Here is a 27,441-nt window from a genome sequence, read left to right on the forward strand (position 1 = left end):
AGAATGTGCCACATCTTTCCTCCTACTTCGTGCCCTCTTATGGCTACCGTGACGCTTACATCGTCTCTTCTTTCAATCTTTCCTTTCACATCTTTCAGCTCTCCTCTGTCTGCACGTGGCGGTGATTGTGGCTTAGCTCGAGTCAGTGGGCAGGCCCGTGCACTTTCCTTTTTATCCTTCCTTCAGTCGCAAAAACAACTTCTCTTGTCAAACGTTTGCTTCGCGGCGTTCAAGGACAGGAACGAAAAAGAATGTAAGCTTTTTTTTGTCTCGTTATTGTTACTAAGACTACCGCCATTTCTGTCACCGAACTCAAGCTCATCGGACCTCGTCTTCGCGGAGCTCTTATTCGCAAGGTATTTCGTAAAATCAATAACAAGACAAAAAGAAACAAAGTGTAGGAACGACACCGTAATGCCCGATATCGCACGTCGCGTAGGGAGCCAGCTCACGGCAGCGAATTGGGAGCGATACAAAGCGTCGCCTACAGGCATTTCCCTAAGCGTAACAAAAGAGGCTCTGCCTATCCGCTTCCTCCAACCTTGGCTCCCATTGCGACGCCCTCTTATCCCCATCCCATCCTAGGGAAAACATTCATCAGGCAACAGGGGTATGAGGAAGCAGCGAAGAGAAATAAATAACACTAATGCCTGAAGAAAACAGTGAACTTGAGGGAGAACCTTTTTTTTTCCGGTTCCCGCGTCCCCCAGCGTGGCTTTAGACGTTTCAAGACCTTAACCTTGCGTGTGATAGATTTTGTGCTGCGTTTTAAGTTGCTCTCGTCTTTTTAAATAGCGAAATGCGTCATTTGTTTGTCGTGTCTGTCTTGTGAAGGAACGCGCGCCGCCGAGCGAAGGACGCTACCGCCGCCTGGCGCCGATCTACTTCCCCCCCTGTGCTCCACGTCGCCGTGACAACAATGCAAATGACGGCTTCCTTAAAGTAGATTTGGGGATAAAGACCACCGCGCACCTCGGGCGGCTGCTATTCGCAGGAGAGCAGGGAGGCAGAAAAAAAAAATAAAACGAAGGACTGGGGGGGCTATGCTAGAAGCGCATTAAAATAAACAAAACCGCGAAGGCTGCGTCTAGAAGATAAAAAAAAAAAACCATGAGGAAACTGTAGACGCGTACAAAGAAAAAGAGCTACATGAAGGGCTACGAGTAGTTGAAAAACGAGCACCACTATAGACTGCTTTGCGCGCACACCGCTAGTGTCCCAGTAGAAAGAAGGCGGCGTGATTTAGCGCGCTTCCCAAAGCCGGGCGCCTTGCTGGAATGTGCAGCCTGCTGTCGTAGCGCTTTAAAGCGCATGCGTCCCTGCATTCACGGCCGCGCTCGATATTCGCTTCAATTCTGTCTTCTTTTTTTTTTTTGCTATTCCTCGCTTTTCTAGCCCATCTAGTTTATGCGCGCGATGGCAAGAGCTTTGCCTTGAGGCGCACACCAGACGGCTTTAGCCGGGTTCCTGAATGGCCAACGCTGTCGCCTCCAAGCGGCGGGTGTATGAGGCTCCGAATACGCGCTTCCGACCGAGGCGCAGTGTTCCAGCGCGAGGCACTATGTGGCTGGCGCGAGAAATAATGTGCTTGCCGACTTAGTATCCCGGAAGTGAGAATTACAGGAACGAGATCAGAACTACTCAGCAAGTCACCACTCAGAAGCCTTGCCAGGCGTTGCGTTTTTTGGGCCCATTCTAGTACTATTTTCTCGTCGAAAAGCTTCTTTCGTAGGAAGACGTGTAAAAACTCGCAGACTTTCCGTATTTTGAGCACGTTCGTAAGCCAGTCCACAGCAGTTTTGCAAGGCAACCAGGCAACCTTTCCTTCGGAGGACATACTTCGCTGGCACGTGACGACTTTTTGGTGGCCCTTGATCCTCTTAGTTCGTAAGCTTTCGTTGCGACGCAATGGTTTTGTCGTGTATGAGCCTCCGCTGGACATGCTCTTGTAGGACGCCTTTTTAGCCGTTTAATTTCTTTCTTGTTTTGGTTCTCCCGTTTCTCACTGAATGAATGAATGAATGAATGAATGAATGAATGAATGAATGAATGAATGCTTCTGGAGGGGAATGTTTCTTGTAGCACGTCTTTTGAGCATTGCTCTCGCAGGAAACGTTTACAGTTTCCTCCATTTCTGTTGAAACGTCGTGTGACGCCTAAACTCAGTGGTGTTAGCAGCGAAAACGCCGAGTGCTTCTGAATTTTTAAGGCCATGACACGAAGCTCCTTTTTCTGTGGCGTTCTAGTTGTCCAATTTTGAAAAAATGAATTATGAAAAACGTTTAGTTGTCTTACACCGCTGCGATTAACCAATACCAATAAGTCGCTCGCTCGGTCTTATTACTGCCCTTAGAACAAACTCTCTAGTTGCTGAAACATGTGGGACGTTATGAGTGCGAAGTGCAGTAACTAAGCTTTTCTCACACGCAGCAGGTTTGCTGTTTTTCGCTTTAATGGTAAGTTCTAGCTTTTCGGTAACCCCTTCGACGCTTTGTGCTACGTCGTCTGTGTTAGGCTTCAGAAACCTCTTTCCACGTATTTTTGCTGCAAATATGAAGCGATATGGATATTATTATGACTGTTACCAGTCATAGCAATTACTTCTTATACCCAGTTTTGGCAGTTACTTCCCGAACTGCTTCAGGCACCATCAAGAAGACTACTCTTAACGGCTGTCTTCGCTTTACTAAACACATGAACGTCAATTGCGTGAAAAAAACAAACAAAAAAACGAGCAGTCCTTCTGCACTGTCGCAAGTCTTGTTGCATATTATATGCACAAACCGAAACACTAGAAAAAGGTTCAGTTCCACGTTAACAATGTTTGCTACTCATATGTGAGAAAATGGGAAGCTAACGTTTCTTTTTATCCCATAAGTGGCTTTCTTGTAGATGGATAGTTTCTTCAACGCCTTTTAGAGTTCGAGTGAAAAGTAAAATTGATTTAGGCTTCTAAATGAGAAAAGGGCGTTCAGTTTTGTATCCCTCGCACCGCTATGCGCATGATGGGTTTTCATGTGAACTTATAGACAAGGCTTCCGTTTTTGAGCACTTCAACGGATTGATGCAGCTGTGAGTAGCGCTTGCAGTGTTTAACTGCGCGTTTTTTTTTTTACACAGTAAGCGAGGTACAGAGCCTGAGTGAGGCCGACTTCAAAACGCGCTTTGATACGGTAAAACGGAGGTAGGAAAAGTAGCTAAAGACTTTAAAGCTATTGCGCTGGCAGTCCTTGTTTCTAGCCGCTGCCGGCCGAGTGAGACAGAAGGAAAGAGAGGGGTCGTCACCCTTGAAAGCAGCATTCAATCTGTATATGGCACGAATAAAGAGAACAGAACGGCCTAATGTTTCGAGTCAAATGATCCACAGTCGTCCGCTTCGGCGCTAACGTTGTATTCAGAGCAGAAAATGTGCGCTTGTATTGACTACTGTAGGAGAGGAGAAATGCCACGTGCCAACGCTCTTGAGTTATGACTTAGCGATAAGGTCTAGCGGTATTGAAATGCGCTCTACAAGTAGCCACTGTGCAAGTTTCAACTTTATTTCTATATAAAAAAGTGAAGCTCTTGTTTTTCCTTCAGACATGGCAGTTGCGCGAAACACACACACACAAGACAGGTTAAGGGACGAGCGCAAACCTGCAACTGATTTTATTCAAAAAAGCCCAGCACATATTTAAAGGAAGAAAGTAGAGTACACTTTGAGCATGCGCATCGAAATTATACGTCATGTGGCAATCAGTAGCATACCAAGGCCTGAACTTACATCGTCTTATTGAGAAAGGCTACCTCACTATTGTACAGTGCAACCGAAGAATCACTGACGCATGCTTCTCCTCTTTTCTTTATGAAATACGCTTCCATCACTTCACGTACCATTGAATCTTGACTCTTGCCCAGAACTCTTATCTCATTAAGCCGTGGCCGACAGTGACTGCAGGTCAGGCAATGCTTTGCCAAATTTGATCCCTCCCCCGTTATTAGCGATAAGCCATGTTCCTGTGCACGATCGTTCTAGCAGCGTCCACCAATCGCCAATCACCAATCAAGGAACAAAGAAAAGTGGTTGTGACAAGAAGCACGCTAGGCCCTTTGCGGAATGCGCCGTCAGAGTTGTCTACGAAATACCACTGACTTGTGGAAAAACGCACGTAGGCCAGACTGGACGCTGCTTGAACGATCGTGCACGGGAACATGAGTTATCATTGACAACGGGGGAGGGATCAAATTTGGCAAAGCATTGCCTGACCTGCAGTCACTGTCGGCCACGGCTTAATGAGATTAGAGTTCTGGGCAAGAGTCCAGATTCAATGGCACGTGAAATGATTGAAGCGTATTTCATAAAGAAAAGAGGAGAAGCATGCATCAGTGATTCTTCGGTTGCACTGTACAATAGTGAGGTAGCCTTTCTCGATGAGACGATGTAAGTTCAGGCCTTGGTATGCTACTGATTGCCACATGACGTATAATTTAGATGCGCATGCTCAAAGTGCACTCTATTTTCTTCCTTTAAATATGTGCTCGGCTTTTTTGAATAAAATCAGTTGTAAGTTCGCGCTCGTCCCGTGACCTGTCTTGTGTGTGTGTGTTTCGCGCAACTGCCATGTCTGAAGTATTGAACGAACTAGCCCGACAACACGTTCTACTCATTGTTTTCGCTTAATCATGACAAGCGAGTCGCTGAGTGTACTAGGGAATTAACTAACACACTGCAAATAATCTAACGAAGCCAGTCCAGTGCCATCTACAGAGAGTATCTGTTCAACAAAACTCGAGAGTGGCGGGCAAGTTACTGTTTTATCGAACTTGCTATTCGTCTTGCGTTTAATAAAAGCGAAAGCGATTTCCAAATAGGAGCGTGCTAGTTTTGGAAGCCGGACTGTATTTAGCAGTGGCTTCTAATAGTGGTCAAGCAGTTGTATGGCCACTCCTTTACCGAACGACCTAAAGAGTTAGTCATACCACCAATCACTTTTTTCTTCAATGCTGGATGTATTAACAGCAGTAAACTATGTAGGGGACCGAAAAAGAGAAGGAATACCGCTGAATATGTGTGCTGCCCACGCTACTGTCTCAGCAATGTTAGAGGTGCTTCGAATCATTTTCGCCGCCGCGGTGGCTCAGTGGCTATGGTGCTCGGCTGCTGGCCCGAAAGACGCGGGTTCGATTCCGGCCGCGGCGGCTGAATTTCTTTGGAGGAGAAATTCGAGGCCCGTGTACTGTGCGATGTCAGTGCACGTTAAAGAACCCCGGGTGGTCGAAATTTCCGGAGCCCTCCACTACGGCGTCTCTCATAGCCTTAGTCGCTTTGGGACGTTAAACCCCATAAACCAACCAACCATCGAATCATTTTCTGGAGGTAATGTCGCAGTCGTTTACTACATTTACCACTAAAGGACATGAACGATGCACAGTGCAGACCCGGAAGGTTGGTTTCAGCGGCCCAATTTTAAATCCGTCAAGCTTTCAAAAAGAAGCATATCCAAAATGACAAGAAATATGCACACCTTTATGCATGTCCGCGTATGTACACATACTTACATGACGAAATGACAGTGGCCGAGAAAAATGTTGCGGTTGCTATTATTTTAGCACCCTTGGCCTTCCCGCCAATCTATCCTGCATTTTTTTGTTAATGCTGGTTATTTGCGACCTGCTCCTTTTCGGTTACAAACCTCGTAGTTATGAAAAACAAAGCACAACAAAACAAAACACTAAACTTGACTGCAGGGAAGCAAATATCACAGCGGTTTATCAATACGCACAAACACGGGAGCGTGCGACATACCTTCGAGGGCGAGCTGGGCGGCTCCCTGGGCCGAGCTCTCGTGTCCGTAGGCGACGCACTGGTACATGCCGCGGTCGGAGCGTTGCACGGCATTCACGTGCAGCTCGGTCTGGTCGACCACGCGCACACGGCCACCCGGAATTACGGGCTGCTGGTTGCGCAGCCACGTGACCGCGGCCACGGGGAATCCCCGCACCGAGCAGTTGAACACCACAGTGCGGCCCTCGCGGGTCAGCACGCTGCTCGGGCTCACGGTCACCTTCAGGGCCACTGCGCCGGGAACGTGTGCGTCGTGAAAGGGTACCGTATGGTTTAGATCAGGTATTAAAGCCGCAAAGCTACGCATGGGCTGCGGGAGACACTTCAGTGGAGGGCTCCGGATTAATGTCCATCAACAGCGGTTTTTTAACATGCAGTGACATCTGAGGCCACACGGGGCTCTTCGCGCATTTCGTCTCTATCGTATCGATGAACCTAGAGTAGATTTTTGTTGATAAGGGCTGAATTCGAGAGCAGTTAATATGTGTAAAAGAAGTTGCTGGCGAGATAACGGACGCGAATAAGGGAGGGATGCGTTAACAGCCATCGAGTGCCATGTCAGACCTCCTTTATTGTCCATGTCAATTAGCGGTGCTTTCTCGGCAATGTTGTTTAACTTAGATACGGTTTGTGGTAGGCCGGAATTCTAGAGATAATCACTATTACTGCCGATAGTGTATGCGAAAAACCGGCCAGTCACGCAATCACGAGTGCTTATTACGCACGAATAGCCTCTTTAATTCGCTCTATTGCTAACTGGCGCAGCGTCAAACTCACGAACTTCCAGAGTGCTGCACCGCCTTACACAGATTGTTAAAAAAATTAGCAGACGTTTTAGCATGGTAAAGTGTGGCATATCATGCAATGGCACTCTTACCTATAAGAAGGTCAAATGTCAGGTCATGGTCAGGGGTCATGTCAGTGGCAATGATAAAGGCCCTATGTTGAAGGCCTTTATCCCAGAGACTTTTGACATAAAGACCTTTACTCGAAAGGCATTTACCCTGAAGGCCCTCATCCCAAAGTCATTTACCTTAAGGTATTTAGCGTAACGGTGTTTACGCTGAATGTATTTACCTCGAAGGCCTTCACCTTAAAGGCCTCTGTCATAAAGCCCTCCAACCTAAGGCCTTTATCACTGTCATTGTCATGGCTCGGTATAACTGCGGTATGGCATGATAGACTGTGGTCTGACATGGTATGACTTAGCTTCAACTCGTCGCGCATCAGATGCTTCAGGGACGTATTCACGCATGCCCGAAATCCGTGAAGTGCGGCTAGTAGTCCTACTGAACTATGAATCTAATAAGAACGCACTCGCTGAGCAGCTGTGTTCTTACGGAGGGCTGGGCATTTATATTTGTCACCTGAACAATCTTGGCGGCTGTTCACTGCAATATATTTTTATTTGACCTTCTAAAGCAAATAGCACGGCTCACCTACCGGCTCAATCGTGCTATGCCCATTGCTTGAACCTTTCGCTTTTTGTTAGTTCGATGAGATGAGTCGCTTTGAGACGAACAATTGCTCTCCGATGATTGTATTTCCTGCTTGAACCGCCATGCCCACAGGGTGATTAAAATCAAAGCCCTCCGTAATCTTTTTCTGAACAATTGGCCAGAAAAGGTTAGCATAAACAAGCGTATGCCGAGTGGATCAAATGAGCAAACGAGAATTCTATTAAGGACTGTTGCATGCGTTCGTTTTTACGTGTTATTCAATGAGGCTCAAACGTGCAAAAAAGTTTTCAGCCAACATGTCGAAAAAGTGGAGTGGTCTTTTGTGGGTAAAACAGTTACCTCTGCGTCGAAGTTACTTTAGAGACGTAAGCTTTTGAAGCAGCTAGACAACTTTATTCAAAAGAGAACATTCGATAGAGCTCTGTAGAGTTGGCGAACCAAATTTAATTATGTGAGAAGAGGACTCCACCACAGTTAATCTAACACGAAGTTTCAAAACCTCATCGGTTCTCCCATAAGGTGTGACTAGGAGAATGGAAACTTGGCTTATTAAGCCCATATATAGTCAGTCGCCGGGCTGATCTTATGTGGGCTTAACAAGCAAAGCTGCAACTCGCCCACTGTCATATCTGGTGAAGGAAGAGGGGAGGTTCCAAGATGCCGTGTTATGTTAACTTGGTTGGCGTACTCTTCTCATTTAAACTAAAAAATAAATGCATGCTTATTTCTTTCACAAAACAAAATTAAATGTCATGGTATCCAAATTTCAAGGTAGCAGCCAATAAAGTCGACTGCTTTCGGTACATGGTAGTCGACACCAATATGTGCTCATGGTTTCTATTAAAAAAAAAAAAAAAACAAGCGGCGATTTTTGTCCAAATGTCGTGCCAACCTGCTACAGTGACACGAGCCGTACTTACTCGTCACGATGACCTCGAAAAGGGCTCGGTCTTCGCCTGCGGTGTTGTTGGCGACGCACACGTAGGTGCCGCCATCCTGTCGCACGGTGGACTGGATGAGAAGGAATCCCCGGTAGACGCGCACTCTTCCGCTGCCTCCCCCGTTGATGCCTAGAGGGACGGTGAGCGAATCCTTCTTGCGAAACCACCGGTACGCGGGCGCCGGGTAGCCCTGCGCCACGCACGCCAGTCGCAGCGGGTCGCCGGCGGACAGCTTCACCGTCTGCTTCAGCCGACGGATCCGTGGAGGGAGGTAGTTGGACGTGTCTGCGAGAGAAAGGAAAGAGAAAAAAGTTACACAGATGCACCCGAAAAGCGTTGGGTGCAAGAGCTGCAGCAATGTAAGGTATTCCCACTGATTGCCTGTAGAAGCCCCTGCATTACATCGTGGATATCTTCGTGTACTGTTCCTGCCTCTTCGGGCTTTTCTTTTTTCAGAGATCACCGAAATAACATGAATAATATAAGATTGTACATACACTACTATGTACGCAGTGGTCCGGTATATGCAGTTAGCGGTTTTATAGACGGGGGTGGTCTTTTAAAAGGACAACTCTAGAGATTTAGGGGCAAGCTGACTTGAACGAAAACTTATGTCCAAGTTTACCTCAATGAAAACAGGTGACCTTTGTTCTGGATTACTGGCCTACTGAGTTATGGTGTGCGGACGCAAGAGTGAGTAAAAAGCGGACTTGGAAGCCCAATAGTAGCGTTGCAGTTAATATTAAAAACATCTCACCTGGAAACTTCTATAAAAAAAGACAATTTGAAAAACTGCATCACCGATAAAGCAACATAAACGCCGGCGATTTTTGCGAAGGCTTGAAAATCTTGCTCCTTCGTGACGATTGTAAAATTTTCTACTGCGGTTTTCTTTAAAACTGCAGTGTACTTCGCAAAACATGACTTTTCTGAGGGATATGCGCTGTGACCAGCGTTCCTTGATTTTAAGTTAGGCTTCTCCTTATGCTTTTAAGCTATGAGCAGAGCACGCTTTACAGTGAGAGGAAATTTCCGCGTGTGATATGGTAGCGAGAGGAGTGCGAAGGATGGTTTGGAAGCGAAGCTTTGTATTCTGATAGCAGAGGCCGCCACTGAGCTTCATGTGAAACCGTGCTCAGGGCTTGCAAATTTATAAGATCAGAGCGATAAAAAAACAAATGAAAGATCCCCTACGTAACAGGGACAGCGTCGTTAGAATTTGGAGCTGCAGTATTGATGAGACATGCACATTGCTGATGGAGGCTAGTAGGAGCTAAGAAAACATCTCTCTCACTCTCTCAGTTCTTTAGGAAGCCAAAAGTGTGAAAACCTTTACGTTGGAGGATGTGCTAAGAAAGCAATAAGGGAGGCTACTTGGTAGTTCATGGTGCACAAGCCACACCAGACTGATACTTAGAACACAACCACATGCACAAAGGATGGCAGACAAACGAACCGCGTTCTCATAAAGCAAATTTAATGTTTGGGGGTATCGCGCTGATTAAAGAAGGAAGGGTGGTGGCCTCGTTGTTCTTCTGTTTGCAGAATTCTGCAGGTTTGTCATGGAACCTCACATGACCATTATTCTATATTTTTATGCAAAAAAGAGCTATTCCCCAAGCAATAAAGACAGTTCAGAGTCAGCGCTTTGTTGGCATTTAGTTCTTTGTGTACGTCTGTGTGTTTTAAGCACCGGCCTGGCACAGTTTCTGCAAATTGAAATTGTGGTCGAGCTACATTACACCGCCTATGCGTATCTTCTGTCGCTGTAACCATGTGTTATCGTGACATGCGTCGACCACAGGCTCGCCCACTTGTTGCTTGCACTCGTTCTGTAGTTGAACGTACTCATCACCCACGCTGACAACTGGACCGTCGTGGAAGCTCCTAGAAATTGTTTCTCTAGAACCCTCTGGCAGCTGGCAGAACGCGTTTCGAAAAGTTTCTCGAAGATATCAGCTAAGTGCTGTTGTAGGGAGAGGGAGTGCTGCGAGGGATATGCGTACAATAATTTATGAATAGAAACAAAAAGAGGCTAGAAACGAGAACTCTTCGACAGCCCTTGTGCTGGTGTCAGAATAAATGAATCGCGCGCGCGCAAGCATGCACGCACGCACGCGCACGCACGCACACACACACACACACACACACACACACACACACACACACACACACACACACACACACACACACACACACACACACACACACACACACACACACACACACACACACACACACACACACACACACACACACACACACACACACACACACACACACACACACACACACACACACACACACACACACACACACGCACGCACGCACGCACACACGCACGCACGCACTAAAATGGCCCTTTAAAGGCCACAAGAGCGCCGTTAGAGAATGCTCTCGTCGATGCAGGAACAGTAATGTGTCTGCAGACGGATTTTTACCTTTTTTTAGGGAAGCGGAACAAGCCATCATGCTGTCTGGAACCGTAACCACAGAGCGGAGAGGTCTGTACTCTGCGATAGCTTTTCCAGGGGATAAAGCGAAAGCTACAGGGGCGGAGCGTCTGTAACTGCGTAATTCCTCCAAATAGTTCGCCTGTAGGATTGTGTGCCTTGCAATATGGCGCGTTGCTCTCTGCGCAGGCTGGTGTAGTTGACACCAATTCATGGAAGCTTGTTTTAAGAAGATTGGCCTAAGTGTATCATTACAATAATGAAAACCGCTTTTTCCTTGACTTTCTAAGACTGCTTGTGGGTCCCAATGTGGGTAACTGTTGCCTTTGCGTTTTATTTTTATCTTATGATTGTTTGATCTACTGGTGCACCTGTCTGCCTGATTTATAACCGTGTTTTTCTTTTTTTCTCTTCCCCAAGCAACGATTGTTTCACTGTATACTTTTTTTTCACTGTATACTTTTTTTCACTGTTTTTTTTCTTCACTGTTTTACTCTATTTTTTTTGTATATGTATTTTTTTTGACCTAATGTCGTTACTTGCCTCGATTTTCGCCCTCCCCCCCCCCCCTCCCTTATGTAATACCCCGCCAGGGGTCTTTAAGGGCCAATAAATGATGATGATGATGATGAGTTGTAGTATATTGCTTAAAATACAAGTACTGACAATTCACTATTTACTACGAGAGAAACAACAACTGCAAACGGAGACTATATTCTTTCGCTTTGGAAGAGAGGCCGTGATTCGAATCTCAAGCTTCCGCTTCACTTCCAGAAAGAGTTATCACGAAGTAAAGCTGTCTAACTTTTCGTTAACAGCGTCAGTGATTTCGAATGTAGTGAGTTTGTAATAATAATAATGAAGAAAATCAAAGCTGCCGCAATAGTTACTTTAAGCGATGTCTCTGGTCATGTGGTCTGCAAGAAAAGGTTAGCATGATACTTTCCTGTTATAAAATAAGTACGTCAGTTAACTGAAGCAATTTGCACCGGAACCGACAATAAGCCTTCAGAACGGCACCTGAGTAGTGAAGAAAGCATGGAACGGTGTTTCGCGTTATTAAAAGTTGTCACTTCTGTGTTACATATATAGCTATATGGTGGACATTTCTGTTCACTTCCTGCTATAAATTAGGCTTCTGCTTGGTGTCAAAGCTTTGTGCAATCGCTGTGGAAGCGTATTGCGGAACCCTGCCAAGACGACATCATCAGCTTTCAAAACCATCAGCACCTTTCAAAACCATCAAAGTTCACGTACCCAAACGTGTGAAGTCTAGGTAGCCTGCGCGCATGTCGTTTGAAACCTTTATATTTACACGTACGCGACGCACTCCGCGCGTTGTTCGTAGTGCCATCTACTAACAGACACCGCTGTAGCCACTCTAATTCAAGAAGACTCAAAACCAAGCCAATTCGTCAGGCCTAAAAGCTACAAAATCTCCCTTCTGCCTGAAAAACAAAACCTATTTGGCACTTCAAACTTTATACTACGGCAAGAATGGGCAAACTGGAGTAGAATACAACAGTTTAGACGACTATATCGTGTCAAGTGATTAGCGACGAAGCTGTTACCGCGGTGAAGCTGAAGGGCAAGGCGCCGCCATGTTGTAAACGGTACACGCACGCAAGCCACACAAAGACCCCAACGTAAAAATCCGAATCTAACGTACGTTCGTGGGACTCACGCACACCCTTTGCGTTCAGCGCATGCGCACTGTCACCCGTAAGAGCTCTACGTATGTGAATCTTCTACGTACGTGAAACTAAAACTGTCTATTGAGTGTAACGCGAACGACACGTCGCAGAATGTTTCACTTCAGAGGTCTGAGCATAAATGATTTATTTTGCGAAGAGGTGACGCATCTTAGCGAAACAGTTTATTATTTTTATTTTGCCTCCCTCTTCCGTTCATCACTTTTGGAAGTGGTGCCTGAGTGCTCAGAGTGAAAGCTTTCGGTTTCCCTAAATAGATTTTATTTTTATCAGCCATTTCACTTTCCTGATCGTCCATTCTCGTTTATCCCGTGTGCTCCATTCGTTCTTGTCTCGTTATTGTGAGTCGAGTGTAATGAACCATTTAAGCTGAAGAGTGTATTGCAAGACTAACACTTCAGTAAGCCTGTCTAATCTACTATAACCTGAGATGTTTTAGCTCTCGTCACGCACAGAAATGCTCCTGGTCGATGTTTCTGTCGGCTTCCCTATACCCTGCATGAATTATGCAGTTCAGCGCTTTCTACCTTGAGTGCTTTGGGAGTAGCGTAGTTTTCAATGGCGATTTGGAAGTTTTCGGGTGGTAAGGAGGCCGAAGCTGTCACAGAACCGGATTAATCGAAGAGATATGGGAGAGGCGTTTGCCCTGCAGTGAGCGTAGTCGGGCTGATTATAATGATGAGGGTGAGTTTTTAGGGCTAGCAGACAAACAAAAATAAAAATATACGCGTGTGTTATTTCACAGAAACTCGCTCGCTTTCTTAATTTTATGTATTCATCAACGCTTTGCCGATTGACTTGCATTTGTCGCCGTTGAAATCGTATGATGCTTGGCTGTGCAGCGGTTTAAAGAGTATCATGCCAACAGCTCTTGTTTCAGCTGGTTTGTTCAGAAAGTTCCGACAGCAATCTCCAGTTGTGCTACTTGGCAATGCCTTGTTTCTGAAGTAGACGAGATAAGAAAAAACATTTGCTGTCATTGTCGCGTGTTGGGCAACGCGGCGTCGCATGTCACGTACTCGCCCCATCACTGAGTGCGCTCCGACGCTCGCAGATAAAGAGCAAACGAGACCAAGGCGTGGGAGATGGAGAAAAAGAAGTCAACTGCGCCATCTCAGAGATCTATGCGCTTCTGAGGAAAAACAGTGCTCCTCGTGGTAAACCAACGGTAGTCCCACGCCCTGAATTTGCAATTCGAATCGCCGCGCGACAGATATCACGAACGCTACTACGGTCTCCCATTGCAATCTAGCCACGCGTCTCGCCGCGGCGATCGAGGGCGGCTTGGCAGGCTTGGCGACAAGCCCGAGAAGAGGTCTTTCCGTGCCGAGACGGGCTCATTTGCAAGTCGATCTCCGAGTCTTGCCTAATCACGTAGGCTGGCCGGAATAATCACTGTTGCTCTGATCCTGCCGCCGCCGGGGTGGAGAGATCTGTCTTCGAGGAAGGCAGACGCCCCGCAATTGCCGCGGCTTTAATCAACACGATAACGCTGTACTTGGAAGCTTTAATAGAGCGTAACTCAACTCCGGTTCAGTGAACGAAGAGGAAGCGGCGACTGGTCACTGGACGTGCTTTAAAAAAAGGAAAGGGTTGACTACTTCTTATCTTTCGCGGAGGACGCATCAGAGTGCGAAAGATTACTGGGCGCACTTCGGACCTCTTGCCGCGCTCAACCGGGTGAGAAAGAAAAATAAGTGGTGAAGAGAGTGAGTGGCCGCCAAATTGCACGGATTCGCCACCTTCTCCTTTCTCTATGCGAAAAAAAGAATACCCCTCCTATTCACGTTGAACATACGACTATCACCATTCTGGTGCAAGCACAGAGTGGCTTGGCACATATAATATATGACAGCGCATATTCTACAGCTGCTAGATGGCTTTGTCGGAGATAGGAGTGCGTAAATGCTGAGACGCAGGTGCTTACTCTTGAACCACATGAAGAGATATGAATCTGAGATAATTATGTCGTCATGTAATTAAGGGATAACAAGCTAAAATGAAGCAACTTGTGCCAAAGTGCAGCCTTAAAACAAAAAGAAAAAAAACTTTTACAGTAGTCAGTGGTCTTTCTAGGTGAAGAAATGTCACTGGGACCAGTTCGAGGTTATAAAAATAAATTCCACCACCTAATCTCAAGGTAGAACAGGGTCCTCAGGAAGGATAACTGGAAGTATTAGGAGGTAGCAGTGACTAAAGACTAGCATCACCACTGGATCAAGGCGCTGGAGCGCTCACTTGGTAGAGCGATTTCTATAGCTCTGTGGTGGTGCAGATTTATAAAGAATGCGTATTTCACGTTGAACAAGTTTTGCAAGTTTTTCTCGCAATATATGCAGGAGTCAGCTTGCATACATTTATTTACGACTCGTCTAGTATGTCATGTCGGAAGAGAAGTGATTGTAAATCAGAATTAAACTAGGAGGATTTGTGAAGGTGAGAGCATCTCTTTGTATTTGTGCGGTTACGATTAGGTTAGTGTTAATTATTCCCACTGTGGGATAAAGCTAGGCGAACTGATCAAGTGACTCCAGTCACCGCATAAACGCAACCCGGATGACTCTACCGCAGATGGTTAATGTAATATGTGCTGTGATATGATTCAAGCTGTCCAGAAGAAGACCGCAGGAGCGCTACATAACCACTGGTTAGAGCGCGATCTCGTGACTCTAGAAGTGACGTCACTTATTTTCTGGTTGTCATACACTGCTATTGCGAAAACCAACCGAAAAACTCCGGAGAATATCCTAAAGCGAATCTTGGCGTGAAAGCTTGGAGATAATGTGGGAGGCACCTCTATTTAGTGAAGATTGTTGTTTAACAGTGTGTGCGAATTGTTTCTTGTGGGTGTTCCTTTCTGTGTGTCGGTGGCTAGAGTTGCTAGATCAGAATAAGAAAACGAATCAAAATAGCGAATACCGAAAAGAAGAGCCCACTGAGACTTTCTCAAAGTGACAACCAGCAGCATCAACGCTGCTAGACACCCTGCGTGTTGATTGACAGGCTATACGCAGCCGCAACAAAATAGATGGGAAAAACCTGGTGACACATTCGATGAGAAGGCAGTGCGCTTTTTTGACAGGCAGAAAGGTAAAAACTGCCCTACTCTAATTCATATGACAGCGGCCTAGTTTTGGGTCGTGTGAGAGGAAATGTCGGACAAGTTTGAGAAAAAGAGAGAGATGCTACCTGTCTTGTAGACGAAAATTGGTCGTCGATGGTTGCCACTTTATAGAACAGGATAAAGCTGTCTGGGAACGGTGTCTTGCGTTAGTCCGTGATAAAGTAGTCAGCCGAGACGACCAGGTGCGCACTACGCGGAAAAGAAAAAAAAATAACGTCGCACGTCCTTCCTGATTGTCGTTCCGCGAACTGTCTGGGTTGTTCCGCGTCTTGTGCAGTTTAACAGGAGAAAATACGCAGAAAAAAAAAGAAAAAAGGAAGGAAAGGATAATAAAGTTGCGTACGACGTCTCAAAAACAGTACCGTTATTAGAAGCTGTAAAAAGGAAACGGATGAGCCATTCTTCGCGCGCCCGGAAACGATTGCTACAAAGCTAGCACATTGCTGGAAGCGTCTTCGGACGGACACCTAAACGCAATCGATATTAATTTAAGTTGTCGTTAGGTTAGCTCGTATCGGCCGTGTTCAGCCGTAAAAGATTAAGTACCGTGTCCGCTGAATGGCCAGCATGTGCTGTTCGTGAAAGGAGTGCGTAAAACCTGGCAGCTCACTGCCGCGGCTTTAGGCACTGGTAATTAGAAGCTCTTGTCGATAATCATGAAATACAAATTAACTAGTGCTACAGACATTCGGCTTAAAGTGCGAAATGCTAATAGGCGGAATGAACCGGTTTGTACAAAGCCCTTACATAATTGTACCGATAATCTGTTAAGTTTTTTGAAATTTTGTTGCTCGGGTGTCGTTAAACCTTCGAACTCATTAATTACTGTAATCGTTCGTGTCTTGACGCCAAATAATAAAGAAAATAAAGCAGTGCTCCACTGATACAACTGAGAAATAACTACAGAGATTTGGACGTCACAACCGGTGCGTTCCTACTTACCGGTGCTTTAGAAAATCTTTTATTCCGAAAGCACTATTCTGATCGGTGCTAAGTTAAAAAAAAATCAAATAAATAACCTCGACTTAGATTCGAACCCACGGTGGCACGAACAGAAGAGATTCGCTGGCCAGTGCACGAGTGCGGCTAAATTTTTATAGTGCGCGCTACCTTGTTGTTTCCCAACCTGACTCAAAACCTTATGATATGATTCTCTGATTGTACTTCCTAGCCTTTGGAAAACGCGCATGTAAGACAGCAACGTTGAGCCTGTTGTTTCGCCAAGAAATAATTTTAGCCGAATGTTGCTGCAGGTAACGGACATTTACAAAGAACAGGACTTTTTTCCGGATTGGTTTCCTATGCTGATGCGCTGTATATCGTTGCTGGCCTTTTAGTTCTGTTAGGTTTATATCAAGTTTGTGCCACGTAGCCCCTAGCTAGGGGCTTTCCTGCATCGTTTGCTTGTTGTTTTGGTTCATGTGCCGAACACCTGTACAGATGAAGTCCCCTTAAGAAGAGAAGCAAGAACCATGTAACTTAGGTCATGAAAAAGGACAGGCTCTGTCTGAAACGTCGACTTGCAATAAATGTTAACCTAAATGAAGCGTTCCTCAATTCGCATTTTACCTCTAGGAACAAAGTTCTTTATATATATATATATATATATATATATATATATATATATATATATATATATATATATATATATATATATATATATATATATATATATATATATATATACTAATCGATCGGAAGACCGATCTTCTTCAGGAGTGATTTTACATTGTGAATGCATCCCCTTTTATAGGGGCGGGCAAAAAAAAAAAAAAAAAAGAGTGCGAGGAACAGGTACTCAGTCAGAAAATACAACGTCCAGATGCGGCCTCTGCTTTGTTAAGCACCACAGGCTTGCTTATTGACAGTCGTGTCCAGCTGGGAGGTGCTCGACAGGTGCGTGGCCGTGCAACAACTTTCGTAGAAAATGCGAAAACTTGTTCCTTCTCCTGGCCGCGAGAGCAAAAAAATAAAATATGACCCTCCAACAGTGACCCTCCAATACTTCACGCTTTCGCAACCTATCAGCCAAGTTCGTGGATATTCCGGCACTCTTGGAGTACCTGCCTGCCACCATCCGTAGAGTGATCCTTCACGTTGGGACAGCCGACATCGCGGCCACGGGCTCCGCTGCCGCTCTGTCAAGCCTGAGGGAGATCGTAGGGAGAATCGGCCGTGAGCACCCCTCGTTGAAAGTGTGCCTGAGTCTTCCTGTTCCACGCGCCCTGAACCGCCGACGCCGAGGAGCCAACAGAAGGTTCGTCCACTGGTTCAACGCTCAGGCGAAAGTCTTTGTGGAACAAGTGCGGAGGCTATGTCACCAACGGCGGCTTGGCAGGGACGTGGTATATATCAATCACGCACTTGAAGAGTTGCCACCATGGAGAGTGCTCGCGGCCGATGGACATCATCTGAGCTTCGAGGGCGTGGCTATCGTGTGCGAGCACCTGAAACGCGCCCTCGGTGCCAGACCCCCCGCTACGGGATGGAGCGTTCGTGGACAATCGATGGCGACGACCCAGGGAGGCAGCGGCGCAAGAACAGCGCCATCACTGGCTCGTCCGAGAACCCAAGAGGCCGAGACACCCCCCGTACCGCCACGCCGCCGCTACATGACGAGACAGGCCTGCACCGAGGCGGCACGACACAACCCAACGCAGCGCAGCGACTGACTCGCTGCCGCCACAGGTACGGCCCGCTCCCCAGAAACTCACTCACCGTCATTTCTAAAAATCCGGAAAACTATCGAAAAACGAATTAGATATGAATCCCACGCGACCACTCTAACTAGCTATTCAGAATCGGAAGCCATACCAAAAGGTTTGCGACTGCAGCTTACCCCGGCGATGACAACCCTTAACGCAGATGAGGACGCGGAATGGAAACAGATTCTACATGACAGTTCATTACGTCTTGTGGACCTAATTATACGGCACAGCCAACGAAAAGCTCTCGAATTCGAGCATGTCGAACAATCCTTACGTCGTGAACCGGACCTTACGCCGAGAGAAATAACTCAGCTAAAAGAATTCGAAGAACGAAAGAAAAAAGACACAAATATGCAGAAACTTAGCAAACTCCGGCGAGACGGTGTGACCCCGGCGCCACGTTCACCAATTCCGCCTTCTACTAAAAGCATGCTAGGCCCTGAGCAACCTAATACTAGCCGGTCTTCCATCGAGGCTGACAACGTTGTGAACGTATCGAGCCATCCACTCTCTCCTTCGGAACGAAAGTTGCTCTCCAAGGGTTTAACTTTCTGCCCGACAACGGGAAAATTCAACGAATTCCAATTATATCAGGATCTGGATAACTTTGCAAGGAATCTACGTCTGCGCGAGTACTTCCGAAACCGCGAAAGCAACCGTGAAATCAACATACCCGGGACATCAAACCAATCATGGACTCCAAACGAACACAGAGATAAACATCTAGATATGTACATCGCCGCCGTTCAAAAGGATATCATCGCCTCATATTCAAAATCAAAATCAAAAAAAGTCCCGAACAACCTCTCATCCGAGGAACGGCGAGCCCTCGACTCTTTAAATCAGCGATCTGACATTGTCATCAAGCCGGCGGACAAAGGCGGTGCTGTTGTTGTTATGGACAAGTCCGAATACATAACAGAAGGTTTCCGGCAATTGGAAAACGAACAATTTTACACGGAGCTAACCAGTGATCCCACAGGTCAATTCGAAATCGAAATTAACAATAAGTTAAAATCACTTCATCAAGATCAAAAGATATCCGGGGAAATTCTTAAAGCAATGACTCCAGTCAGACCAGTCCCTGGACGGTTCTACCTACTCCCGAAAATACACAAACCCAACCGTCCGGGCCGTCCCATTGTATCAAGCAACGGCACACTCACCGAAAAAATATCTAGCGTCCTCGGCTTCCTTTTGAAGGACATTATACCAACTATCCCGGCCTACATTAAGGACACAAATCACTTTCTCAGAGTGATATCTAACCTCAAAATTCCCAACCGAAGCTTCTTGGTTACAATGGATGTGACATCTTTATATACAAATATCCCCCACCCAGACGGCATACGCGCGACAGTGGATGCATACTTGAGGACAGATCCCCCCGTTCATCTTGATGAGGAAACTCTTTCTGCAATCCTAGGCTTAGTACTGAACTACAACAACTTTGAATTTGAGGGAAGACACTATCTTCAGGTCAACGGCACGGCGATGGGAACAAAGATGGCTCCGGCCTACGCAAACTTATTCATGGCAGCACTGGAAACTGAATTCCTTGACACTCAGTCCTTGAAACCACTCCTTTATAAACGTTTCCTGGACGATATTTTTTTCATTTGGCCGCACGACGAAGCCAGCCTCTTGGCATTCATAGCGAGGTATAACGCATTTCATCCTTCCATATCGTTCACCCACAGCATCTCCACAAAATTTATAAACTTTTTGGACGTTCAAATAGAGAAAAAAGGCAGCGTGCTTAGGACAACCCTCTACAAAAAACCCACTGACCGCCAGCAGTACCTACATTTTAAGAGCAGCCACCCACGTCACTGCAAGACTGGCATACCCTACTCACAGGCTCACAGATACCGACGGATTTGCTCTGAGCTCGAAGACTTTGACCGCCATGCTGAGCAGCTAAAAACAAATCTTTTACTTAAGGAATATCCAGCGTCCATCGTCGATGACGCTATCCTGAAAGCTCGTGGTTTAGACAGGAATAAAATAATAAATTCCCCACAATCGCGGGATAGTGAAAGGCCAAGTAACCTTATTCTCACGCATTCATCTAACATTCCACGTGTTAATAGTATCCTATCAAAACATTTTAATATTATCCAGCAAAGCAGTCACTTGTCTCTCATTTTTAAACAACCACCAAGAGCAGTATACCGGCGCAGTAGGAACCTGAGGGACATTTTAGTTAAGTCCAAAACAACGCCCAACTCCAACCCGAGTCCTGGATGTCAACCGTGCCGTAAGCCACGTTGCAAGGTTTGCAGTCATATGCAGACTACAACCATCGCTAAAGGAACATTCTCCGATTTCACCTTCAGGATTAGGGAAACCCTGAATTGCGACAGCGCGAACGTAGTGTATATGCTACACTGCAGTGTGTGTGGCATGGAATACATCGGTCAAACGGAAACACCGTTCAGGTTGCGTTTTAACAACCACAAGGCCCATACTCACGCGCTGCCAAATCTTCCTTTTTCTAAGCACCTGTGCCTGCCCCAGCATGCATTCGAAAACATTCACGTCATCCTTCTCCAATCGGGTTTCCAAACAAGTCGCCAAAGAGAACAAAGAGAGTCGTATTTCATACACAAATTTCGGACACTAACACATGGCATTAATGAAAACTTGGGCAGTTTTACCTTCCTCAAAAGCCTAACTAGCTAGAACAATTTGAACGTCTGGAATCCCTCCTCTTCCATGAAGCCTGCACTCTGCGGGGTCCCACGTCCCCATTCTTACTTTTCTTAACTTTTTTTTTTTTTTCTGAACGTATTTACTCTTTAGGTTCCTTCTCACCCGTCCTTTCGGCCCCTTCTTTTGAAGAACCAGTCTGTACTCGAATGCCTTCGCGACGAAAAGCACGAAGGGAATGGCCTACTGTGGGTCGGACGCCGCGGCACTCGGCTGCGGGATCGGGTTCCCGCACGGCGTCTGGCCGGCCGCCCTGCCTCCCTCGACCGCGGCGCCGCGCTTCCGCCGTGGCGATAACGGGCTTGTCTTAAACAGCTCTAAATGTTGTGGCTGACTCGTAACTCACGTTACAACGGTCCAAAACACCTGCACCGCTGGGGAGCGGTCCGTTCTGTGATGTTATACACTGTACACATGCATGCGTGCGCTTGTTTCTTTCTTCTTTTTGTGTTTCTTTTTTTGTTTTATTTGTGGTTTTGCTTTGTACTTTCCTTGTTAGAATATTGTTTGTGTTAATTCTGCTGGGTTCACCACCCACACCGAAGGGAGCTTCTCTCGAAACATTCCTTCTGAGAAGCAACTAGTTCCCTCCCTATCTATTTCTATAGCTTTGTTACCCAAGCCTCCGCCGTTGCCTTCCTATATTTATTTTTATTTTTTAATGTTACTTTTGCTTCCTTTATTTTTATATTTTTGTGCATATATGTTTTTCCCCTTCCCTGTCCTTCGCAACCGTCACCCTCTTCCCCCTATATGGACTGGAGCACTTGCGTCTTATACTGACTTTGCGTCCCTTTCCACTAACGGGAGAGAGAGTGGTTTCACCTCACCCTTTGCGCTCGCTGCGTAGAAAATGAGAAATTGTGTTCATTCTTGTGTATACCCTGAGGAAGGACGGTCCTCCGTCCGAAACTGTCGGTATTATATTATTATTTATTTATTATATTATTTCCCGCAACAATATATATATATATATGGTTTATGGTTTGGTTTATGGGGTTTAACGTCCCAAAGCGACTAAGGCTATGAGAGACGCCGTAGTGGAGGGCTCCGGAAATTTCGGCCACCTGGGGTTCTTTAACGTGCACTGACATCGCACAGTACACGGGCCTCGAATTTCTCCTCCAAAGAAATTCAGCCGCCGCGGCCGGGATCGAACCCGCGTCTTTCGGGCCAGCAGCCGAGCACCATAGCCACTGAGCCACCGCGGCGGCTATATATATATATATATATATATATATATATATATATATATATATATATTGTTGCGGGAAATAATATATTTACAGATATTTACAAATAGACAAGAACAGCTGCGAGCGGCACCGAGAACACAGTCCGAACTTCGTTGTCGTCTTCTACTCTTCCCACTCGTGCCATCACTCTTTGTCGTCGTCGTCTACCCGCATCAGGACCCCCGGCTGCTGAAACGCCGTCTCGGCGTTAGGGCGGCGACGTATGAGCGTCGTGGTAAGGTTTAAGGCGACAGACGTGGACGATGTCGGTGGTGGCGCCAGATGACGAGGGCGAGGTTTCAAGGGGAGCAATTTCATAGTTCACGTCGGTAACACGGCGCACGACACGGTAAGGGCCACGGTAGTGCGAAAGGAGCTTCTCGGAGAGACCGACGCTGCGAGAGGGCGTCCAGAGAAGGACGAGTGATCCTGGGGTATATTCGACGGCCTGGTGACGGCGGTCGTAGGCTGACTTCTGGGAAACTTGAGAGGCTTGGAGCCTACTACGTGCTATTTGGCGCGCCTGCGTGGCCTGGGAGATGGCGTCCCGAGCGTAAGCAGTGGTGGGGGCTGAAGAAGGCGGCATGAGTGTGTCCAAAGGCAAGGTGGGATGTCTACCAAACAAAAGGTAGAAAGGAGAATATCCTGTTCTGTCATGAAGGGAAGAGTTATATGCAAATGTCACATAAGGCAAGGCTGCGTCCCAATCTCGGTGGTCTGGCGATACGTACATGGCTAACATGTCGGTGAGCGTGCGGTTGAACCTTTCCGTAAGCCCATTGGTTTGTGGGTGGTAAGCTGTCGCGAGCTGGTGCTGCGTGTCACACGAACGAAGAATGTCGTGAACTACTCTGGATAGAAAATAACGACCGCGGTCGGTGAACAGTTGACGAGGGGCGCCGTGGTGAAGGATGACGTCTTGCAGAAGAAAATCGGCAACATCGGTAGCGCAGCTGGACGGCAAAGCACGCGTGATGGCGTACCGAGTCGTATAATCAGTTGCGACAGCGATCCACTTGTTGCCGGAGAGGGACGTCGGAAAAGGGCCAAGAAGGTCGAGGCCAACACGGTGAAAAGGTTCCGGAGGTATGTCGATGGGTTGCAGAAGACCGGCAGGCAGAGTGGAGGGCCTTTTCCGACGTTGACACAGGTCGCAAGCGGCCACGTAACGCTTGACGGAACGATAGAGACCAGGCCAAAAGAAGCGATGCCGCACCCGAGCGTATGTGCGGGACACGCCAAGGTGACCGGCTGTCGGTAGATCGTGCAGTTCTGCAAGGACAGAAGAGCGTAGACGTTGGGGTATCACGAGCAGGAGCGGAGGGCCATCGGAGCGTAGGTTTCGGCGATACAAAATGCCGTTCTGGAGCACATAAAGGTTCAGAGACGGAGATCGGTTTGCAGAACGGATTCCATCAAAGATAGGTCGTAAAGATGAGTCGTGACGCTGTTCGTTGGCAATATCAGCAAGATCGGAGATAGCTAAGAGGCAGGGCAGGGTCTCAGCGTCCTCTAGGTCAGGTGGTTCCACAGGGTATCGGGATAAGCAGTCAGCGTCCTGGTGATGGCGCCCTGACTTGTACACGACGGAGTATGAGTATTCTTGGAGGCGCAATGCCCAGCGACCAAGGCGACCGGTGGGATCTTTTAGTGAAGACAACCAACAGAGAGCGTGGTGATCAGTGACAACAGAGAATGAACGGCCGAACAGGTAGGGTCTGAATTTAGCTACTGCCCAGACAAGGGCAAGACACTCGCGCTCAGTAATGGTGTAATTTTGCTCTGCGGCTGAAAGTAGGCGGCTGGCATAAGCGATGACTCGATCTTGGCCCTGTTGACGTTGGGCTAGGACGGCGCCGATGCCATATCCGGAGGCGTCGGTGCGAACCTCAGTGGGAGACGACGGGTCAAAATGTGCTAAGATGGGCGGAGTGGTCAGCAAATGGACGAGAGATGAAAATGAGTTCTCTTGAGCAGGGCCCCAGGTAAAGGGCGTGTCGTTCTTCAGAAGATCGGTGAGGGGACGAGCGATGCCGGCGAAATCTTTGATAAAACGGCGAAAATATGAGCACAAGCCGACAAAGCTGCGCACATCTTTCGACGACCTTGGAAGAGGAAAGTCCTTCACAGCTTGAATTTTGATGGGATCTGGGCGTACACCAGAAGCGTCAACGAGGTGTCCGAGAATAGTGAGTTGGCGACGACCGAACTTGCATTTCGATGAGTTCAGCTGAAGTCCGGCGTTAAGAAACACTGTAAGAATATTGGAGAGGCGCTCGAGGTGCGTGGCAAAAGTAGGCGAGAAAACCACAACATCGTCTAGGTAACAGAGGCAGGTGGACCATTTAAAGCCACGAAGAAGGGAGTCCATCATTCGTTCGAAGGTAGCCGGGGCGTTACAGAGGCCGAACGGCATGACTTTAAACTGGTATAAGCCATCAGGCGTCACGAAGGCGGTCTTCTCGCGGTCTTTTTCATCAACGGCAATTTGCCAGTACCCCGATCGAAGATCAATTGAAGAGAAATACTTGGCGCCGTGGAGGCAATCTAAGGCATCATCGATCCTTGGGAGTGGATATACGTCTTTTTTTGTGATGCGGTTGAGGTGCCGATAATCAACGCAGAAGCGCCAGCTGCCATCCTTCTTTTTCACCAGGACGACTGGTGAAGCCCAAGGACTTGACGAGGGCTCGATGATGTCTTTTGCGAGCATCTTGTCCACCTCTTGATTTATGACGGTGCGTTCGGCGCTGGACACTCGGCACGGACGTCTGCGGAGAGGAGCGGAATCACCGGTGTTTATGTGATGCGTCACCACAGAGGTCCGAGCCAAAACACGGCTATCAAAGTCGAAGATGTCGCGGAAAGATGATAAGAGGCACCTAAGATCGCGAGCTTGCATCGGCGGTAGGTCAGAAGCGATCATGTCTGCGTAGTCGTCCGTTGGGTTCGCTGTTGATGGGGCCGCAGGCAACCGGCATTGCTGAGTGGAAGGTAAGCAGCTGTCCACCACTGATATCACACATTCGGCAGCAGGGCACAGCGTGGCGAGTGAGATGCCTTGCGGGAGCGGTTGGATGGATGAACCGAAGTTCAGGACCGGAAGGCACGCTCGGTTGGCCGACATTGTAAATACAATGTGTGGAAGCGCAATGCTGCGCGTCAGGGCGACGTCAAGTTCCGGAGTGACTACGTATTGACCATCAGGTACAGGGGGAACAGATGAGAAAGAAATGTAAGTTGCGGCTTGAGGCGGTAGACGGACAAAGTCGACAGCACATAGACGGTGGATAACTGGGGACGGCGACTCAGCAGAAAGAGGAAGGTCAAGCTGAACAACATTAGTGGCGCAGTCAATGAGGGCTGAATGCTCAGACAGGAAGTCGAGGCCAAGAATGACTTCATGAGGGCACTGGTCCAGAACAGAGAACAGAACGGATGTATGGCGGCCGGATATGGTCACACGGGCTGTGCATAGTCCAACAACATGAGGCGTTCCGCCGTCGGCAACGCGGAGAACGGCTTTGGGTGCAGGGGTCAGTACTTTTCGGAGGCGGAGTCGTAGGGCTGAACTCATGACGGATACGTGCGCGCCTGTATCGATCAGGGCTCTCACAGGCACTCCATCGACATGAATGGCGAGCAAATTATGGTGTGCGCGAAGGACTAATCGAGGATTTTGGGACTGGGGCTGTACTGCAGCATCACCTCCAGACACTGCAGCGTCTAGTTTTCCGCTTGCGAGCGTCCGTAGGGGCCAGGAGAGGAGCGACGGCGTTGGGGCGAACGAGACTGGCGACGCAGGGGGGACGGGGAGCGGCTGGAGCGGGGAATCTGGCCGTCGATTGTAGCACTGTGCTGGGCTGGAGGGGGCGTGTAGTGGCTGGGCTGTTCGTCGTCGCGGTGGGAGCTGAGAGGACGGTATGTGCTGCGACGGGACCAATAATTTCGACAGTGGCGGGAGATGTGGCCAATGCGGTGGCAATGGAAACAAATGGGCCTGTCGTCGGTTGTCCGCCAGTCGTTAGGGTTTCGGCGACGTGGAGTGAAGTACGAAGGTCGTCCAGGAGCAATCGCAGTGATTTCGGGTGGTGGTGGAGACCGTACAGGACTGACGGGCTGGAAACCAAGGTTGGCAAGCTCTTGGCGGACGACAGCTTGTACCAGAGAGATGGTAGGTAAGCGGGTGTCGCCATCATGTAGATGCAGGGGGGCAGGGGACATAGCTTCGAGCTCGCGTCGGATGATGCGGGTCACATTTTCTGGGGCCGCTGGAGTTTCCCGGTGTCGCAGGTCTTCACATGAAGAAGTCGCAGCCGTGTTGGGGAGGCGTGTGTACGGCTGGCTAATACGCCTGCTTTTGGCTTCCTCGAAGCGTCGACATTCCTTAATAATTCCGTCGACTGTAGTGCAGTTCTTGTATACGAGCAAGTTGAAGGCATCGTCGGCGATTCCCTTCAACACGTGGCCGACTTTGTCAGACTCGGGCATGTTGGCGTCGACTTTGTGACAGAGGGCCAGCACATCTTGAATGTACGACACATAGGACTCCGTAGATGTTTGAGCTCGGGAGGCGAGGTCCTTCTTAGCGGCAAGCGTTCGGCCGAGCGGCCGTCCAAACAATTCGCGGAGTTTCTCTTTGCACACGTCCCAGCTGGTGAGATGGTCTTCGTGTGTCTCATACCAGACCCGGGCGGTGTCTTTTAGATAGAATATTACATTTGCGAGCATAAGGGTCGGATCCCAGCGGTTGTAGGTACTCACTCACTCGTACATGTTGATCCAGTCGTCGATGTCAGTGTTGTCGGTACCAGAAAATGTCCCAGGGTCACGAGGGGGAGAAAGAACGAGTGATGTCATGGCCGGGGCTGAGGTTTGCTGGGCGGCGTCGTGGGTCATGATGAGTGAAGGCAACTGGCGGCCGCTGCGGAGCTCCGTCGTCGGTAGACGTAGGGGAAATCCGCACCTCCACCAAATATGTTGCGGGAAATAATATATTTACAGATATTTACAAATAGACAAGAACAGCTGCGAGCGGCACCGAGAACACAGTCCGAACTTCGTTGTCGTCTTCTACTCTTCCCACTCGTGCCATCACTCTTAGTCGTCGTCGTCTACCCGCATCAATATATATATATATATATATATATATATATATATATATATATATATATATATATAGGTTGCGAAATCATAAAATAATTGACTGCTTACAAGAGTATATAGCGAAGTATACGCTTCGTTAAAGGAAACATATTTATTCGACTCGACG

The 27,441-nt window shown here is 47.7% G+C and overlaps 1 protein-coding gene across 1 annotated transcript in view; it reads right to left on the reverse strand.

Annotated features, from left to right (window-relative positions):
• LOC149371618 (cell adhesion molecule Dscam1-like) overlaps positions 1-27,441 on the reverse strand; it is a 437,517-nt gene that overhangs the window by 92,669 nt on the left and 317,407 nt on the right. Inside the window, exons 5-6 of the mRNA XM_089565876.1 lie at positions 8,205-8,510; positions 5,786-6,055 (exon numbers count right to left, since the gene is read on the reverse strand). Of these exons, the coding sequence (XP_089422002.1) occupies positions 5,786-6,055; positions 8,205-8,510 (576 nt within the window). The remainder of the gene's footprint in view (positions 1-5,785; positions 6,056-8,204; positions 8,511-27,441) is intronic.

Source organism: Amblyomma mixtum, chromosome 1 (assembly GCF_055824585.1).
Source record: "Amblyomma mixtum isolate Tamu chromosome 1, ASM5582458v1, whole genome shotgun sequence".
Classification (NCBI taxonomy): Eukaryota; Metazoa; Arthropoda; class Arachnida; order Ixodida; family Ixodidae; genus Amblyomma; species Amblyomma mixtum.